This window comes from Esox lucius, chromosome 19 (genome assembly GCF_011004845.1).
Source record: "Esox lucius isolate fEsoLuc1 chromosome 19, fEsoLuc1.pri, whole genome shotgun sequence".
Classification (NCBI taxonomy): domain Eukaryota; kingdom Metazoa; phylum Chordata; class Actinopteri; order Esociformes; family Esocidae; genus Esox; species Esox lucius.
Window position 1 is genome coordinate 25,636,380 of NC_047587.1, and position 21,005 is coordinate 25,657,384.

Sequence of the window (21,005 nt, forward strand, 5' to 3'; positions counted from 1 at the left end):
GCTGGAAGGAGGTTGGTCTTCTGACCTGGGAACAGGTGGCATCCGTATAAAAGGCCTTTGTCACCTGAGCCCTTCCGCAGCTGGTGTTCTTTATTGTCTGCCGTGACCTGGAGCTGTCACTCAGTGGCTCTCCCAGGGCGGGGCAACGGAGGAGCCCCCCGCCCTCTGGCCCCACATTCCTGGCTGGACCGTGCTTTGATCCCACTGTAATGAGGAGAGCAGGTGAGGGAGGAGCTGAGGGAAGGCCTGTACTGTAGGCCGATAGGAGAATACTGAGGTGGGCCTGTAATGTAGGCCGGTAGGAGAATACTGAGGAGGGCCTGTACTGTACGTCAGTAGGAGAACACTGAGGAGGGCCTGTACTGTAGGCCAGTTGGATAACACTGAGGAGCTTGACTGTTTGTTTTTGATTCTACAAAGGCTTGTTTTAATCAGCCTACCTGGCCCTGCTGGCCTAATGGTAAAGGTCTGTTTTCAAACTAGGATGGCTTCAATTGAATAAAGTCTTTAGAAAGATATGATTAGTTAATCTACTTTACCTCCACTCTTGATTTGTTTTCATTGATGTAGCTACTGATATCAGCAGAATGTGCAGTTTTTTGTCATACAGCATGACCCCCAAACGTAGGTCATGGGTCATATATCTCTATTGTTGACAGCACATCAATGAACCCATCTTCTGCAGCACAATGGAATGTAGAGGGGAGGGCCAAGGAATGCATTTCCTGTTGAGGCAACAAGAGGAATAGAGACTGGGTTTCTTGTGGCAAATCTTTGACAGCTTTTTCATGCCAGAGAGAGAGAGATTTGTCTGCCTGCCTGTCTGTCTGTCTGTCTTCCTGCCTATTGAGGGTGGATGTGTAGTGTCTACTATGAACTAAGTCTGTGTGTGTTGTATGTGAGTTTGCGTTTTGTGTGTATGTGTGGTGTGTATTATGTGTAGTCTGGGTGCTGTGTTTTTTTGTGTGTTTTTTTTAACGTTTATTTTAATGTTCCACCTGTGGCGTGTCTGTGGTCCTGGGACATGTCAGTCTTCAGATTACTGTCTCCTGTCAGTCAGCCCTCATGTGTCTATATATCCTGGCTCTAATGTTGGATACATTCAGTCAGCCCTCATGTGTCTATATATCCTGGCTCTAATGTTGGATACATTCAGTCAGCCCTCATGTGTCTATATATCCTGGCTCTAATGTTGAATACATTCAGTCAGCCCTCATGTGTCTATATATCCTGGCTCTAATGTTGAATACATTCAGTCAGCCCTCATGTGTCTATATATCCTGGCTCTAATGTTGAATACATTCAGTCAGCCCTCATGTGTCTATATATCCTGGCTCTAATGTTGAATACATTCAGTCAGCCCTCATGTGTCTATATATCCTGGCTCTAATGTTGAATACATTCAGTCAGCCATCCAAATGCACTTCCGGAGCAAATCCCCCCCATAAAACCTTTTGCCATTTAATTCACAGACTCGTTATAGTCTGCCAGAGTAGAGTTTTTCGGTGCTGGTTGGAATGGTTTTGTTCTGACTGTCTCTATACAGATATACAATCCAACGGACAGATGATGTGTTACCAATTATAGAAATTCCTTCAGTGATAGGAATGTCTAAAGCAGGTACAGTACCCCCCTAAAAAGCGGTTTATTTTTTGGGCACTGCTGTGGCCATCTAGTACGCTGTGCGTGAATATGCTGCATCCCTTATTGCATGTGATGGTGCTGTGTGTTTTCAGAACATGCTGGGCGTCTTGGGTAATGGGTTGTCTCCCTGCTGAAGGGCTGTGCTGTAGCCCTGGTCCTGCATTTTAAATCTGTTCCCAGACGGACAGAGTAAGCGGAGTGCTGCAGCCTGGCTCCCTGCCAAGACCCTCCCCGGCCCACCGGGCAGAGTCAGGGACAGGACCCTCTCCGGCCCACCGGGCAGAGTCAGGGACAGGACCCTCTCTGGCCCACCAGGCAGAGTCAGGGACAGGACCCTCAGAGGCCCACCGCGCAGAGTCAGGGACAGACTGGATTGACTATCAATTGAGCCCTTATTGTCTATTGATGCCCCGTCCCTGCCGTTTGGATTGGGGGGCTAAGGACTGGACTTGAAAACATTATGGTCAATGCCATTGTACGTTTAATTTAATCGCTGATGTTTGTCTGCTCGGTTTCCTCTAGAATCTACAGCCGCACATTCAGATTATATCTCCAAAGTAGAATCAGTTTTACAATCTATGGCTCAACCTAAATAGCTTTGTAGCCCTGATAATGAACATGTTGAGTACTAAAGGTCTTTCTAACGTGCGTGTACACCCAGGGTTGTGAAGACATCGAAATATAGCTTCAGTGCTGCAATGACCCAGTTTCCTGCATGTACGACCCCAACCACAAATGGCTAACCAACAACAAAAATCTACTTACCCTTCTTTGCACTTGCTCGCAAATGTTTCTAAGAATTCACATGAAACCCTAGATCAGTATGATGAACAGTTCACTATAAATACATTCCAGTAGCATTAGCAAACATGAAAACACTCCATGTCCCTATGTTGGAAACCACATCATAAAATGTGACATAGTTACTCATCTTAGTGTTGTGTCCACATATGACTAATTGGTTTCAAGGCTTTAATACATTTTAGTACAAGTTCAAATGATTGGTAATTTGGCCAATATGCCTACCATGTTGGAAAGCTAATTAGCATATACTTGTTTAATACTTTATATTATAATATTTCTGTTGTCATCTGAAAATTCAGTTTACTTCTAAGAACCAAAACATTGCACAAATTAACAAGATAAATGTATTTAATGTTATTTATTGGAAATAGTTTTTTCACGCACAGGTTGACCTTACAGTATTGCCCGTATGCTATAGTATACATTTTTTCATGGGCTACTTTTTATTATTATGATTATAATGAAGCTGTTAACCAATACAGTAATTCAGAAGAGAGAAGCTCATGCTCCTCGGCTGAGTCCACATGACTGAGCCCACATGACTGAGCCGCGGTAGCCCAGAGTTAAGCCTTGACCAGTGATGCAGTGCCGTGATGGGGACACTGGCAGTCTTTGGAGCTTCTACAGGATTGGACCGGCGCAAAGCACACCAATGTCACATCTGACCTTGTTTAGTTTTTCTGTTTAACTACATGTCATTGTCTTTTAATACAATGTGCTCAGAGTGGATATTATTGTTATTGTAGGTTCCGAACGTGTGTGCTTCTGTGTCTACTGTGAGTGTGTACATGTGTGCGTGCGTGTGCATGTGCAATGCTGTTGGGATGTTTAGTCTGGCCCATGTCAGGCTGCCGTGGGAACAGTGTTCAGTGGACACAGCTGGCTGATAGATAGTGTGGTTAGTGTGTAATCATGGGTTTAAGTGACATGTTAAGTTAGCAGGTATGTTTCTGTGTGTCTCAATATACATGTGTGTGTACATTACTGGGCTAGTGTGTGTACTTGAAGGGGGAGTTTGGGTATGTAGGGTTAAGGTAAGTATGTGTGCCATTCTCCTGAATCTTTTCTAACAGAGCATCAAAGAAAGACACAAAACAATGAAGAAGACAAGTCCTATTCCCTGCTGTTGTTCCTTTTCTGTCAAATGATGCTGACAGCCTCGGCACAGAGGGCAAATGCATTCTGTCTTCTGACTGACGGTTGTGGAGTGTGTGTCAGTGATTGAGGCTGTATGACTGATGGTCGTGGAGTGTGTGTCAGTGATTGAGGTTGTATGACTGACGGTTGTGGGGTGTGTGTCAGTGATTGAGGCTGTATGACTGACGGTTGTGGAGTGTGTCAGTGATTGAGGCTGTATGACTGACGGTCGTGGAGTGTGTGTCAGTGATTGGGGCTGTATGACTGACAGTTGTGGAGTGTGTGTCAGTGATTGAGGCCTTATGACTGACAGTCGTGGAGTGTGTGTCAGTGATTGAGGCTGTATGACTGACGGTCGTGGAGTGTGTGTCAGTGATTGAGGTTGTATGACTGACGGTTGTGGGGTGTGTGTCAGTGATTGAGGCTGTATGACTGACGGTTGTGGAGTGTGTCAGTGATTGAGGCTGTATGACTGACGGTCGTGGAGTGTGTGTCAGTGATTGGGGCTGTATGACTGACAGTTGTGGAGTGTGTGTCAGTGATTGAGGCCTTATGACTGACAGTCGTGGAGTGTGTGTCAGTGATTGAGGCTGTATGACTGACGGTCGTGGAGTGTGTGTCAGTGATTGAGGCTGTATGACTGACGGTCGTGGAGTGTGTGTCAGTGATTGAGGCTGTATGACTGACGTTCGTGGGGTGTGTGTCAGTGATTGAGGCTGTATGACTGATGGTCGTGGAGTGTGTGTCAGTGATTGAGGTTGTATGACTGACGGTTGTGGGGTGTGTGTCAGTGATTGAGGCTGTATGACTGACGGTTGTGGAGTGTGTCAGTGATTGAGGCTGTATGACTGACGGTCGTGGAGTGTGTGTCAGTGATTGGGGCTGTATGACTGACAGTTGTGGAGTGTGTGTCAGTGATTGAGGCCTTATGACTGACAGTCGTGGAGTGTGTGTCAGTGATTGAGGCTGTATGACTGACGGTCGTGGAGTGTGTGTCAGTGATTGAGGTTGTATGACTGACGGTTGTGGGGTGTGTGTCAGTGATTGAGGCTGTATGACTGACGGTTGTGGAGTGTGTCAGTGATTGAGGCTGTATGACTGACGGTCGTGGAGTGTGTGTCAGTGATTGGGGCTGTATGACTGACAGTTGTGGAGTGTGTGTCAGTGATTGAGGCCTTATGACTGACAGTCGTGGAGTGTGTGTCAGTGATTGAGGCTGTATGACTGACGGTCGTGGAGTGTGTGTCAGTGATTGAGGCTGTATGACTGACGGTCGTGGAGTGTGTGTCAGTGATTGAGGCTGTATGACTGACGTTCGTGGGGTGTGTGTCAGTGATTGAGGCCTTATAACTGACGGTCGTGGAGTGTGTGTCAGTGATTGAGGCCTTATGACTGACAGTCGTGGAGTGTGTGTCAGTGATTGAGGCTGAATGACTGACGGTCGTGGAGTGTGTGTCAGTGATTGAGGCTGTATGACTGACGGTCGTGGAGTGTGTGTCAGTGATTGAGGCTGTATGACCAGTGTTAGTTTGCATGGTATTGGTTGAGACGTTTCTATGTCCATTTCCAATTTCAATTTGGATGTCTAGCCCAGGGGTACAGAAGAGCATTTGACAGCTCTGTGTAAAGTAATATCCACAGATATTTTACTGTAAATGATAGTAATAGTAATTAACTAGTAATTTGCCTCTTTATTTCAGTGTGTTTAAACCCAGTTAAGAATTGTTTTGCAATGCACCCTTATGTAATTTCACAACATTTTTTGTTAATAGACAAACGCGTTTCATTTGACTATCTGTTGTATCAACTCTGATCGACAAAAGAAAACAGTCAAGCAAGTGCAAAATATTTTTGCTACTATTGTAAGTCAACTTTTGTCATTTCTATCCATATTTCCTACTTAGAAAATGCACATTAAAATGCATGGATAGAAATATCTGTTGTCCATTTGCTTATTTAAGTTTGAAAATAAAATGAATCATACTTGTACCTTTTTAACTGAATTAATGAACTGAGCATTGAAACACGTTTTACTATGTGAGACAGTCTATTTTCTATTTCTAAAACTAGACTATAATACTTGGAGCAGAACGAGAGGTGAACTGTCACGATGGGCAGGAAAGTGTTATTGTCATTGCTTTGTGGCTGCGTTTTGTGAAGATTTAGTGGTAGTTCCAGATCTGAACACAACTGCACCGCCCTGGGCACATCTTGGTTTTAAGCTAAATGAAAGAGGTGACCCAAATAATTTCGCAAATTGGCAGATTTGCTGTAGAAAAGTGGCACTCAAAAGCGCAAAAACCACAAATAAGAACAATAATCTCTGTATTCACCCTGTGTATTTTTACTGTATTATTCGGCTACACTATAATAGTGGCATAACATTTACAATAGAGACAATTAAATTGCAGTTATTTTAACTGACATGTGACTGACGGTTGTGGAATGTGTGTCAGTGATTAAGGCTCTATGACTGACGGTTGTGGAGTGTGTCAGTGATTGAGGCTGTATGACTGACGGTTGTGGAGTGTGTGTCAGTGATTGAGGTTGTATGACTGACGGTTGTGGGGTGTGTGTCAGTGATTGAGGCTGTATGACTGACGGTTGTGGAGTGTGTGTCAGTGATTGAGGCTGTATGACTGACGGTTGTGGAGTGTGTGTCAGTGATTGAGGCTGTATGACTGACGGTTGTGGGGTGTGTGTCAGTGATTGAGGCTGTATGACTGACGATTGTGGGGTGTGTGTCAGTGATTGAGGCTGTATGACTGACAGTTGTGGAGTGTGTGTCAGTGATTGAGGCTGTATGACTGACGGTTGTGGGGTGTGTGTCAGTGATTGAGGCTGTATGACTGACGGTTGTGGGGTGTGTGTCAGTGATTGAGGCTGTATGACTGACGGTTGTGGGGTGTGTGTCAGTGATTGAGGCTGTATGACTGACGGTTGTGGAGTGTGTGTCAGTGATTGAGGCTGTATGACTGACGGTTGTGGGGTGTGTGTCAGTGATTGAGGCTGTATGACTGACGGTTGTGGAGTGTGTGTCAGTGATTGAGGCTGTATGACTGACGGTTGTGGGGTGTGTGTCAGTGATTGAGGCTGTATGACTGACGGTTGTGGAGTGTGTGTCAGTGATTGAGGCTGTATGACTGACGGTTGTGGAGTGTGTGTCAGTGATTGAGGCTGTATGACTGACGGTTGTGGAGTGTGTGTCAGTGATTGAGGCTGTATGACTGACGGTTGTGGGGTGTGTGTCAGTGATTGAGGCTGTATGACTGACGGTTGTGGAGTGTGTGTCAGTGATTGAGGCTGTATGACTGACGGTTGTGGGGTGTGTGTCAGTGATTGAGGCTGTAGGACGCTCTGAAGATCTGTATCAACAGTTATCAACATATTTAGAGAGGTGCAATGTGCATGAACCTGTGTGTGTGTGCGCACGTGCGCGCATGTAAGGTTGTGCGTGTTTGTGCACGCGTGTGTAAGGGTTTGTATAAGGGTTTGTGTGTGTGTGCGTGTATGTGGGTGCGTGTGTAAGTGTCTGTAAGGGTTTATGTGTGTGTGTCTGTAAGGGTTTATGTGTGTGTGTCTGTAAGGGCTTATGTGTGTGTAAGTGTGTGTAAGGGTTTATGTGTGTGTAAGGGTTTATGTGTGTGTAAGGGTTTATGTGTGTGTACGGGTGTGTGTAAGGGTTTATGTGTGTGTACGGGTGTGTGTAAGGGTTTATGTGTGTGTAAGGGTGTGTGTAAGGGTTTATGTGTGTGTAAGAGTGTGTGTAAGGGTTTATGTGTGTGTAAGGGTGTGTGTAAGGGTTTATGTGTGTGTAAGGGTGTGTGTAAGGGTTTATGTGTGTGTAAGTGTCTGTAAGGGTTTATGTGTGTGTAAGGGTGTGTGTAAGGGTTTATGTGTGTGTAAGGGTTTATGTGTGTGTAAGGGTTTAAGTGTGTGTAAGGGTGTTTGTAAGGGTTTATGTGTGTGTGTGTGTAAGGGTTTATGTGTGTGTAAGGGTGTGTGTAAGGGTTTAGGTGTGTGTAAGGTTTTATGCGTGTGTACGGGTGTGTGTAAGGGTTTATGTGTGTGTACGGGTGTGTGTAAGGGTTTATGTGTGTGTAAGGGTTTATGTGTGTGTAAGGGTGTGTGTAAGGGTTTATGTGTGTGTAAGGGTGTGTGTAAGGGTTTATGTGTGTGTAAGGGTGTGTGTAAGGGTTTATGTGTGTGTAAGGGTGTGTGTAAGGGTTTATGTGTGTGTAAGGGTGTGTGTAAGGGTGTATGTGTGTGTAAGGGTTTAGGTGTGTGTGTGTGTGTAAGGGTTTATGTGTGTGTAAGGGTGTGTGTAAGGGTTTGTGTATGTAAGGGTGTGTGTGCGTGTGTAAGTGTCTGTAAGGGTGTATGTGTGTGTAAGGGTTTATGTGTGTGTAAGGGTTTATGTGTGTGTAAGGGTGTGTGCTGCCATGTCTTCTTTTTTTGACCCTTTTTTCTGTGTCATTTCCCTTTCCTGGTGATCCACAGAAACCTTGATATACAGTAGAAGACGCCCTTGTAAAATCCACCCTGTCTTTTCCACACACACACACACACACACACACACACACACACACACAGAGGAAAGCAATAGTGAAAACACATTTTGAGACTGTTCCCCTTGAAGAGACCTCACCTGGGCGTGAAAGTGCTTGTCCTTGGACCCGCAACCCTCTGCTACCCGCCGAGGTCTGATGGACCCCGACCCCTCCCCCAGCCCCTTCCTGCCTCCCCCAGGTCCCCTCACTGCAGACGGCGAGGGGAGCAGGGGCAGTCTTCAGCTAGTTTTCAGCACACATCGTTTAACATTTCATTACTGCAGCCAAGCAAAACCTCAGAGGCAGGATTACTTCTGATTCAAAATGGACACAAAGAAACCAGTTGACGGCCTGAAATATATGTCCAGATTACTATTCTGTTTGGCTTTATAGTTTGAAATCAATCCCTTTATCCATCTGAATGCCTGTTTCCTGTTCTTCTCTTTTTCTTAATTAATTGTCTTTATAGTGAGTAGATCTAGTGATTACATCATTTCTTCCTTCCCCTTTCAAATGTCCATGATACTGTTTTCTCTAGCACTTTGTAATGTCCATAATACTGTGTTCTCTAGCTGTATGTAATGTAAAAAATGACTGTTTTGTCTAGCAGTGTGTAATGTCCATAATGCTGTGTTTTCTGGCCGTGCGTAATGTCCATACTACTGTTTTCTCTAGCTGTGTGTAATGTCCATAATACTGTGTTTTCTAGCACTTTGTAATGTCCATAATACTGTGTTCTCTAGTAGTGTGTAATGTCCATAATACTGTGTTCTCTAGCTGTGATTCTCTTATCGTGATTCCCTCAGTGTGATTCTCTGATCGTGATTCCCTCAGTGTGATTCTCTGATTGTGATTCCCTCAGTGTGAAGAGGCCTACAGGGATGAGCAGCATCCTGAACCGCCTGGGAGGGAAGAAACAGAAGATGAGCACACTGGAGAAGTCTAAGATGGACTGGGACGCCTTTAAGGATGAAGAGGGCATTGGGGACGAGCTGGCCATCCACAACCGGGGCAAAGAGGGGTGAGTCTCTAATAATAGGGCTCCACCGCTCAACCCAAGAGTTACGATGCAGGATAACTAATAGATGAGCTGTCGATAGCGCCTCCTCCTGGTCCCCGGTTCTACTGGTTGGCTGTAATCCTGTGCTGCTGCAGACGTCAGTCTGTCCCTCTCCTCCCTCCCTGTCTGTCCCTCTCCGCCCCCCCTGTCTGTCCCTCTCCGCCCCCCCTGTCTGTCCCTCTCCGCCCCCCCTGTCTGTCCCTCTCCGCCCCCCCTGTCTGTCCCTCTCCGCCCCCCCTGTCTGTCCCTCTCCGCCCCCCCTGTCTGTCCCTCTCCGCCCCCCCCGTCTGTCCCTCTCCGCCCCCCCTGTCTGTCCCTCTCCGCCCCCCCTGTCTGTCCCTCTCCGCCCTCCCTGTCTGTCCCTCTCCGCCCTCCCTGTCTGTCCCTCTCCGCCCCCCCTGTCTGTCCCTCTCCGCCCCCCCTGTCTGTCCCTCTCCGCCCCCCCATCTGTCCCTCTCCGCCCCCCCTGTCTGTCTCTCTCTCCTCCCCCCTGTCTGTCTCTCTCTCCTCCCCTCTGTCTGTCTCTCTCTCCTCCCTCCCTGTCTGTCCCTCTCCTCCCCCCGTCTGTCTCTCTCCTGGCCCCGGCAGGTTTTCTCCCTGCTGTCAGTGAGGCCCTGCAGTAGCATTATTCTTTCCTAAAGGTTAATGTTGAACAGATGAATAATTGAACAGCCCCCCACAGACCCATCGTTCTCTCCTCATCTCCATCCTCCTCTCTGTCTGTGACTGATGAGAAGCCTCGCTGGTCCTCTTCTCCTCCTGCATCACAGGCAAGCTCATGAGACGAGCTAAGAAACCCCTGTAGAGCCACTTTTGTATGAGGTTAGAGGGGGCAGTAAGTCCGTTGCAGAGCAACACCTCTGGACAAAGTAAGCAGACTGGATTCCGGATCCCCTTTACCCAGAAGCTCTGGAGGGACTGCCGTCTTTTCTCTCCCCTGCTCGGCGCTGATAAAAGCATTGCTGCTTCCACCTGCCCGTTGCTGCAGTGTGTAGGTGTGCGGTTAGGGGCCTGTGTCTATTCAGATGTATTTTTATGCTGCTGTTTTCTGTCCATGTTATCAGAAGCCCTCACATGCACCGTGGCACTTGCCCTGTATGCCTGTTGAACAGTGCGTGGTTAGACTGTGCTGTGCGCTTGAGTGTTTCCAACCGCAGCAGTGTGGGCAGGCGGCTGCCTTGCATTGGTACATATTCAGTCACGGGAGGAGCGGACAGAATAGGACTGTATATGTGTGTGTCAAGCACACGTGAAATGCCACATAGAAGATAGCCAAGCCAGAAATGTGGGTGAATAAATTGTGTAACTCTCTTCTGAACAGTTCTTCACTTTAGAGCATGAATTATGAATGTTGGAGAGACGTTGGCCAATCTTATGGCGTGTGTAGCTCACAGTGAGACCTGAAGGGAACCTGTGACTTTTTTTAGACTCAAAAACTACCCAGCATGCTGTGTTCCAATCGCCTCAACAACTGCGAAAGGCAGTGAGCCTGAGCCCTATGACACACACACCTAGTTCAAATCTCACTCTGAGGGAGGTGACCTGATTTGTAAACCAAATGAATGGCGCCAGAAATATAGTAAATTTTCTATGTAGATTGGGTGGGAAAATGGGTGCCGAGTCAGATGACCCAATTCTGTCAGATTGGCCCGACGATGCTGTCATGAAGTGCAATCCCGTCTTACTGAGTGGTAGCTGTCAGTGAAATAGTTCTGGGAGTCTTGGCTGGTGTTCCAAGTACCTGTGAGAGGACCTCAGATGTTTGTTTTTCCCTTTAACCGAACACAGTCCATGGGGGCTTCCCTGGGCTGTCAGACATCTGCTCACCTGTGGGTACCCAGCTTGTTCTGGTGCTAGGGAATGACGTTCCTGCTGCCAAAGAATGAAGTCTCTGTATTATGTCTTCCAATAGTCATAATATACCAGCCTGTACCGTCCCCGCGGCTACCCAGCGTACCTCAGTATGAGAGCGAGCTGTCACCAGAACCAGGCATTTGGTGAAATGGCTGGAGAATATTGAAGGGAAGGGTACATAAGTCCCCTGGAGATGCTAATCTAGCATGACATCCTTACCCGTCGCCAAGAGCAGCCCTGGTCACAATTGGATGATTAACTGTGTCGGTGCCTGTTGAGAGGAGAGGAGGCCACGAAGTGATGTCACGCCACCATCACCACTCACCACTTTGACTGTCTGTGGAAATATATTCAATTAAAGACCTTTGTTTGGAGGGTTCTGGAATACAACCCCATCTGACATGCTAAATTGCTGCTTTCTCCGAGTTCCTCCCTCTCTGTGTTTTTCCGAGTCTTTGAGAGGGATGTGGTTGTGTGGAGGCAGTGGAAGCCTGAGGCCTGGGAGACGGGCAGAAGTGGGCTGAGGGCGGTCCACTGGGCCATACTGGGAGGCCACAGAGCTGTTCTTGGAGTTTCCAAGGCTACGCCCTGGGCCTGCTCTCCCACGAGGGGGCACAGGCTGAGCGGCCAGCGAGGAGGCCTTCCTCTGATCCACGGGCCAGAGGTCAGCAAGGAGTGGGCGGTAGCCGTGAGAGAGCTGGCCTCTTCCTTCCTCCGGCAAGCGGTTTAGGTTTGGAGGATGACTGTGGGTGTGGTTCTTCAAACCGGTCCCCAGTGTGTGTAAAGGCCTCCTACAGCGCTATGCGTGAACCATGGCAATGCAAGGATAAGAAATTGTCATTTTTCCTGGGGGCCAATACTGTGCAGCCTCCACATCATATGACTAAGGATGCGTTAACTGTTATCATATGAAATGTGAGAAGAAACCGCACTGCTATGGCCTGGATTTGTAGGCATGATTTTTCATTCAAGACAGGGCCGTTACCAGCTCTGGACTCAGCCACTTATTTACACCTGGGACTCCAGGTGGGTTTGGTTAAGGGCATATCTATCCAGGATATTTGCTCAGCAGCATGTTGGGCCTCGCCTCATACGTGTGGAGCATTTTATAGGCTTAACGTCACCACACCGACCCTGACTCATACTGTTTTACGTGCAGGATCCTGTCAGGGCCAAGGCCTGTTTACATGAGTTGCACAGGACAGTCAGTTTTTAGAAGAAGCTTCTTGGCCAATATGTGAGTCAGCATATTCCATAGTAAAATACCAAAAAGAATAATACAAAGGGGACCCGTGATTATGACAGTAAGGCCAGTTCTCTGGGCTCTCACCAGGCAACCCTCCCTTCAGGAGCGAGAAAAAGGTCTAGATTGAATGACTCAAAGACACTGCATCTGTCCTTTCAATAGGGTAGCAGGGACATCCCTCACTTGATATGGCTCGAAGTCCAGACAGAAATGGCCTTCTGTAATAAGAGCTTCTGACATATGCTCTGGGTGTATCCCATAATGAAACACCTCAGCCATACTCTCAGAGAACAGAGGGTTCACTTGGCCCTAACATGCTATCAGGTGTTGGCTGTAACAATCAGGCAGGACCTTGCATGTCTGTTCTAAATGTGCCTGGTGGTCTATGAGAGCAGCTAGCCTAGACATTAACCCCATTGGAGATCCAGTGGACCAAAACCAGGCCATCCCAGCAACAACAGCTCATTTCCAAATTGTGCCCTGGCGTGTGTCTGTGTTGTGTTGTTACCGTGCTCTGCTATGGTTCCTGTTTGATTTTTGTGTTTTCTAGTCATTTTCTGTGTTTTGGTTTTTAGGTATGTGGAGAGAAAGAATTTCCTGGAGAGAGTTGACCACCGGACATTTGAGCTGGAAAAGAAAGTGCGTCTCGGCAACATCATGAAACGATGACAAGGAATATTGGTATAGATATACTAACAGTTGTGACATGCGCATCTACCCCCCCCCCCACCACCACCACCAACGCGCACACACACACACACACCATACTAAATATGCCTGCATTATTCCTCACATTTGACAACCCAGAGCTCGCCCTCTGGATAGACTGTGTGTCAAGACAGCGGACTGTACCTGCTGTTCCCGGAGCCTTGTCCCCTCACATTCCCAGTCAACTCTCTTCAACCCTCCATCTGTTCCTGGACCTGCCTATGGCCCCAGACACCTGGCCTGACCCCTGTTCCTGTCTCCCTGTCCAACGAGCGTTGCGGTGTCAGTATCAACCTGCCTACCTCAGCACATGGCTGTGGGGCAGCTCCTGACTTTACAGGGTCACCAGCGCCACAGACAAACCCATCCCGGAACTGGAGAATCAGCAGAACTCCTGGTTCCACACTGCGAACTGCCGTCGTACTCGTAAAAGCCACAGACTTGAAAGCCAGAGGATGAGAGCGGAAGCATCCACGCAGCGGAGATACTTGTGCCGGCCCCCTACACCCCCTGCAGTGATTAGGTCCATTGAGCTGTTCATTCCCAGATTTTGTTGATTGCATTTCAGCTCCCTGCCGTGCGGGCTGGGTGTCTGTAGAGCTGTGCTGACTAATATAAGAAGGCTTTGTCTTTCGCTCATGTACCTGTAGGTACACAACAACCATCACAGAATCTGACATGATGCAAGTTTAGCTGCTTAGTCAGTTAAGCTGCTTACCTGGGCTAGGAGGGCAGATTACAGCGGAACGTTTCCTCAACGTGTCCTGCTGGTCTCCAAAACGTAATTACACTGCTCCTATTACAAAGTGTGTGCTTGTTTGGTACCAGACACACAGACAGGCTTTATCAGGGACTTTATTTTATCTACTGGTTGTTAAATACATTGGCTTTTAGGTGTGACTGAATCATTCTAATATCCCAACGTGTTTTCTGTGGTATCCTGATGCTGTACTGTGTGTAAAATGGAATAAAGCATGTCATTTGTTTTGAAGTTTTTCTAGTACAGATGGTCTTGTTTGTGCTGTTCACCTCCCTAAGGCCCTATATTCTAGCCCTTCCTCTTCCTCTCTCCAGACACTGCCATTTGGTCTTCCTCCTCCCCCTCCCCCTTTCCCCTGCTCCGTTCATGTCCATGATCCCTCAGAGATCTCTGGGTGGGCGCCTTATGTTTTACCCACTCCACGCCTGAATAAGAAGGTCAGAGGACTACAGCATTCGCACAGTATCTCTCCACCTCATTCCCCTGTGTCCTGGCCCGCTCCACTGCTCCTGTGTTTCCTGGCAAAATGTTTGGGGGGGGGGGGGGGGGGGGGGGGGGCGGAACCTGCGCATCCTTTATAGGAGAGATAATTTACTTGTTTACGTTACACAGTTAAGGGATCCACCCTTCATCCCCAAGGGAACGCTGCTTTATGTTACCAGATGATGTCAGGTCCCTGGGTTTTATAGCAGCACAGTTAAATAACATCTTTGTCCAGTGAGCACTGTACCCTCCCTTTAGCTTACACATGCATAAGATTTAGGCAGAAACCTGCATATGGTTCATTCATCGGGGACTCATTTTTTGGGACCTTGACATTTCTGCATTTATTTGTCCTTCCTTCATAGAACTACACTTAAGAGAGTGATGAAGACAGCAGTTTTGATTTTCTTCTTAAAAAAGTTTTTCTAACTTTAAAATGTTTCATGCTACAAAATAGTATGCCCCCCCATTCCAGAAAAGGTAACGCCCAGGAACACCTATGTAACCACTGCGACCTGATGGACAACTCCTTCATTCAGTCTGAGGGAAGAAACATGAATGATGTGCTTGCCGACAGCTCTCTTCAAATCACAGGTTTTCAGTGGAAATCAAGTCTCAGACTGATGAAATATTTTCGGGGTTAATTACGCTTTTTGGAGCTTTGTGTGTGCGTGAGGTCATTGGAAGAGCCACTTGCAGCAAAGTTACAGACTCCTTGCAGAGGCAACCACACTCTTGGCTGAAATGTCCTGGATCTAGACAAGGACTACATTAGCAAAGAGACCCATAACTTCAAATACTTTTTTACAGACTTTCTGAGGTTATTTTCTGCATATGTCAATGCGTAACCAGAGTAGCCGAAGAACTCTTTTATTTGACCATAGCCTCTGGTTTCAATTCAGTTGCTAATGCCATTTGAGCAAACTCCACAAACTTATATAAGTTTCTCTCAATGAATTGTTTTTTCCAACAACCCTTCCAAATATATGCAATTGGTGTGGAGATGTCTTTTAATTTAAGATTTGGAGAAATGGTAACCCCATGATGCGAAGTTCTGTAACTTCTAGGCTGTGGATTCTTCTATATCATATCTCATTGTGTGTGCAAACAAGATTCGCTTGCGTCCTCTACCTGGCAGATTTAACACTTTCACTGGTTTGGAACTTTATACAACATTCATGTGTGCAGATTCTTAGACTTACCAGGAACGTCCATTTAACGTCCCACCAAACTTATGCAGAACACGTTTACATGGTCTCTGAACATAAGATATTTATGTTCTAGACATTTCATGGGAATTTTGCAAGTACATTTCCCTGTTTTTGATGCATTTGCAGCTTGAGCTGAAAGGAGGCCTTGCTGATTTACCTTCAGAGCACATTCTTAGAAAAAACATGTAAATGTAGTTATTTGCCTACATTTACAAAACCCATCTTAGAACATACAATTAAGTTTCTCATTGAAAGATGGGAATCTCTACGATTATACATTGAGCAAAAATTCTGAACCTATTTTTGCTACTTTACATAAGTAAATTATCAGTATTTATTCATGCAGTGTATAAATAGCCATGCACGGTTTTCCAGATACATTGGGGAGAACAAGTATTTGATACACTGACGATTTTGCAGGTTTTCTTACTTACAAAGCATGTAGAGGTCTGTAATTTTTATCATAGGTACTCTTCAACTGTGAGTGACGGAATCTAAATCCAGAAAATCACATTGTATGATTTTTAAGTAATTAATTTGCATTTTATTGCATGACATAAGTATTTGATACATCAGAAAAGCAGAACTTAATATTTGGTACAGAAACCTTTGTTTGCAATTACAGAGCTCATATGTTTCCTGTAGTTCTTGACCAGGTTTGCACACACTGCAGCAGGGATGTTTGCCTACTCCTCCAGACAGACCTTCTCCAGATCCTTCAGGTTTCGGGGATATCGCTGGGCAATACGGACTTTCAGCTCCCTCCAAAGATTTTCTATTGGGTTCAGGTCTGGAGACTGGCTAGGCCACTCCAGGACCTTGAGATGCTTCTTATGGAGCAACTGTGTGTTTTGGGTTGTTGTCATGCTGGAAGACGCAGCCACAACCCATCTTCAATGCTCTTACTGAGGGAAGGAGGTTGTTGGCCAAGATCTCTCGATACATGGCCCCATCCATCCTCCCCTCAATACAGTGCAGTCATCCCCTTTGCAGAAAAGCATCCCCAAAGAATGATGTTTCCACCTCCATGCTTCACTGCTGGGAGGGTGTTCTTGGGGTTGTACTCTTCCTTCTTCTTCCTCCAAACACGGGAGCGGACTTCAGACCAAAAAGCTCTATTTTTGTCTCATCAGACCACATGACCTCCTCCCATTCCTCCTCTGGATCTTCCAGATGGTCCTTGGAAAACTTCAGATGGGCCTAGACATGCGCTGGTTTGAGCAGGGGGACCGAGGGAGACTGACCGTCATCTTGAACTTCTTCCATTTTCTAATAATTGCGCCAACAGTTGTTGCTTTCTCACCAAACTGCTTGCCTATTGTCCTGTAGCCCATCCCAGCTTTGTGCAAGTCTAACATTTTTTGGCAATTGTGGAGAGGTTGGAGTCTGTTTGATTGAGTGTGTGGACATGTGTCTTTTATACAGGTAACGAGTTCAAACAGGTGCAGTTAATACAGGTAATGAGTGGAGAACAGGAGGGCTTCTTAAGGAAAAACTAACAGGTCTGTGAGAGCTGGAATTCTTACTGGTTGGTAGGTGATCAAATACTTATGTCATGCAATAAAATGCTAATTCATTATTTAAAAATCGTGCAATGTGATTTTCTGGATTTTAGTTTTAGATTCCGTCTCTCACAGTTGAAGTGTACCTATGCTAAATTTACAGACCTCTACATGATATGTAAGTAGGAAAACCTGCAAAATCAGCAGTGTATCAGATACTTGTTCTCCCCACTGTACCTCATTGGATCTTGTCAGTCTGGTTGGATTATACTAGATTGTCATTATAATGAATTGGAACAACCTCTAGCCAATAAGATAATTATTAAGAAAATGCAAAGAGCAAGATTTGATCAATTCTGACGTGTGTGTGTCTGTGTTTATGAATGACTGCAACCATTGGTCCACAGATGTTCTTTATCATAGTGATTCAAATAGGTAAATGAAATCGCTGAGAATAGTAAGATTAGCCCTCATTTGACATGTACATGATGGCACAGTGGGAATATCAGCGTACTGTGAACAAAGACGTGTGTTCAAAGTCCTTTTAATGGAGAACATTTCTTTGCAAACATTGTGACATCTAATACACAGAAATGCACCATTCCAAATAATCATGTTTAGGACATTATGTTGTATTCTATTCAGTGTTGTGTTTATTTCATTTTATTTAATTCAGTGTGTCCCGAAGTTGATGGGTTTATTGATCCCCTTGCCACTCTCTGAAGGTCACCATCTGAGTTTTGACAACAATATGTGAGAATAAGTCTCATTGAGAAAGCTGTGGAACTTGAACAATTGCAGTCCACAAGCATCCTCCCAATCCACTCAACCTCAACAACCTGAAGCAAATCTGACAATAAGAGTGGGCCAAGATCACTCAAGATTGTTCAAACCTGGTACATACTAAAATATTTAAACCTGTTATTGTAGCAGAAGGTGGCTTTACCCAATATACAGCTCTGGAAAAAATTAAGAGACCCCTGCACCTTTTTCTTTCCTTGCCAAAAAACGCTGAAAATGAAGGTTTTGAGGGGGGAACAGATGGGTTAAAATTAAGAGACCACTGCAAATTGAATGCTTCTGTTCCTCACTCAAAACCTTCCTTGTTGACTTTTTTGTAAAGGAAAGAAAAAGGTGCCGTGGTCTCTTAATTTTAACCAACATATTTCCCAACATAAAACCCGGATCACCATAAAATGTGATTTTGAGTCTCAATGTTTTGAAATAAAATATCAGTCAATAGATCTTTGTAATACTATGAGACAATTGGTCATGGGTACTTTTGCACCGCCCTTTATTTATATATACAGTGAAGTTTATGCGTAATGATAGAATTTAAAACATAACATGAATTGCTTTAAATTGTGGAAAGATTTTTGTTGGGCAGGACTGTGTAGGAGGCAGGCAGTGGGATCCCTATTGAGGTGTTTTTGCTCCCTTTATTACATATACTGTACATCATTAGTACATCTCTATACAAACTCCCGAATACCATCACCCACTAGCCAGAGATAGTAAGGTTGCTGTGGGTACTTTTGTCCATTACCGATGGGTACCATCGGCCGTCTGTCCATCCGAGAGCCTTTCAATATCAGCTTGCGCTTAGGCATTGCCAACATCCCTGATCAGAACCTCTTTGACCATGCCATGAACAGCAGAAAAATGCTTGCCAACGCATGTACAGTGGATATAAAAAGTCTACACACACTTATTAAAATGCCAGGTTGTTGTGATGTAAAAGAATGAGACAAAGATAAATAATGTCAGAACCTTGTCCACTTTTAATGTTACCTATAATGTGAACAATTCAATTGAAAAACAAACTGAAATCTTCGAGGGGGAAAAAATGAAAAATAAAAACCTTACAATAACCTGGTTTCACAAGTATGCACACCCTCTTATAACTGGGGATGTAGCTGTGTTCAGAATTAACCAATCACATTCAAACTCATGTTAAATAGAAGTCATTACACACCTGCCTTCATTTAAAGTAACTCTGATTAATCACAAAGTTCAGCAGTTCTAGTAGAATTTTCCTGACATTTTCTTAGTTGCATCTCAGAGCATAAACCACAGAGAGCTTCCAAAGCATCAGAGGGATCTCATTGTTGAAAGATATCAGTCAGGAGAAGGGTAAAAAATTATTTCCAAAGCATTAAATATACCATGGAACACAGTGAAGACAGTCAAGTGAAAAGACAAGAAGAAAACTGATCAGGGAGGCTTCCAAGAGGCATACAGCAACATTAAAGGAACTGCAGGAATTTCTGGCAAGTACTGGATGTGTGCTACATGTGACAACAATCTCCCATATTCTTCATATGAATTGGCTATGGGGTAGGGTGGAAAGACGGAAGCCTTTTCTTACAAAGAAAAACATCCAAGCCCGGCTGTGTTATGGTCTGATGAAACCAATAATTCCAAAAGGTATGTTTGGTGCAAAAACAACACTGCACATCACCCAAAGAACACTATACACACAGTGAAGCATGGTGGTGGCAGCATCATGCTTTGGGACTGTTTTTCTTCAGCTGGATCCAACCACCAGTTCCAAATAACAAGGCAATTTTGGCACAAAACCTTCAGGCGATCGTTAGAAAGCTGAAGATGAAGTTCACCTTTCAGCATGACAACGACCCGAAGCACACATCCAAATCCACAAAAGCATGGCTTCACCAGAAGATGATTAACGTTTTGGAAAGGCCCAGCCAAAGCCCAGACCTGAATCCTATTGAACATCTGTAGGGTGATCTGAAGAGGGCTGTGCACAGGAGATGTCCTCGCAATCTGACAGATTTGGAGTGATTTCGCAAAGAAGAGTGGGCAAATATTGCCACGTCAAGATGTGCCATGCTAATAGACTCCTACCCAAAAAGACTGAGTGCTGTAATAAAATCTAAAGATGCTTCAACAAAGTATTAGTTTAAGGGTGTGCACACTTATGCAACCAGGTTATTGTGAGATTTCTATTTTTGATTTTTACCTCTTAAAGATTTGTTTTTCAATTGAATTGTTCACGTTATAGGTCACATTAAAGGTGGAAAATGTTCTGACATGATTTATCTTTGTCTCATTCTTTTACATCACAAAAACTTGCCATTTGTAGACTTTTTATATCCACTGTATGAGCGACTATACATTTATTCTATACAGTCCAAACTCACTCCTTTTCTCTCCCTTCCTTTAAGAGAGAACTTGTTGTCCTCATCTTTATTTAACTGCACACACTCACACACCACACCAGAACACACTATGAGAGAGAGCCTTCCTTGCTCCAGAGTTGTGAAGGGCTAGTCTTCCTTATATTTATTAAATTACACATTCTCCCTTATGTGTTTTCTGTGCAACTTCTCTAAAAAGGTTAAGTGACTTTGTAACCCTGAAATGATTCTTACTGCTTCTCTTCATCCTACACTGAATTCACACTTCCACTGTTCTGCAACATTTCAAATGCATTTTAAAGTCACTTACTTTCACAACTTTCCTCACTTATGTTACTGCTGTTTTCTCTCATATGCCATAAAGTCAAAAGAGCTTCTTCCAGTAGAATATGAAAAAACCTAGAGGCATTTAAAGGCATAGCCTTGTGACAAGAATGAGGGAGGAGAAAACAATGAACGGTTGTGGGAGTGTGGACAAGAACAATTGATACGAAGCAATGTTTGCCAACCTTAGAGACAGTTGCTCTTGTCAATGGAAGGCAGTGATATTACATGTAAAGAACTAGCAGTAACTTTAACCTTTGACCCTTAAGCCAGAATGTCAGTCTTCATTGTCACACTTACTTAAGCCAGGTTGCTATTAGGAGTGGTTCATATATTTGAAACACACCTGATCTCTGCTCTGTTCATGTGTAGCTGTCTGTCACCAAATGCATAGTCTCAAACACCGAAAGGATGAGTAAAAATAGCTAACACCATTGAGAAGATAATTATAAACAGTCACTGACACAAAAACCCTCCAATAACAACTGAGGGCAGAAGTGATAGCCACTCAATTAGTCTAGCAGTGGCAGCAAGTGATCTACCCTTCTAGTAATCATGCCT

The 21,005-nt window shown here is 45.0% G+C and overlaps 1 protein-coding gene across 1 annotated transcript in view; it reads left to right on the forward strand.

The window, feature by feature from the left end:
• cfdp1 (craniofacial development protein 1) overlaps window positions 1–13,998 on the forward strand; it is a 31,370-nt gene extending 17,372 nt beyond the window's left edge. Inside the window, exons 7-9 of the mRNA XM_020056811.3 lie at window positions 8,998–9,156; window positions 12,871–12,976; window positions 13,103–13,998. Coding sequence (XP_019912370.2) covers window positions 8,998–9,156; window positions 12,871–12,964 — 253 coding nt within the window. The 3' untranslated portion in view covers window positions 12,965–12,976; window positions 13,103–13,998. The remainder of the gene's footprint in view (window positions 1–8,997; window positions 9,157–12,870; window positions 12,977–13,102) is intronic.
• The last annotated feature ends 7,007 nt before the right edge of the window (window positions 13,999–21,005 follow it).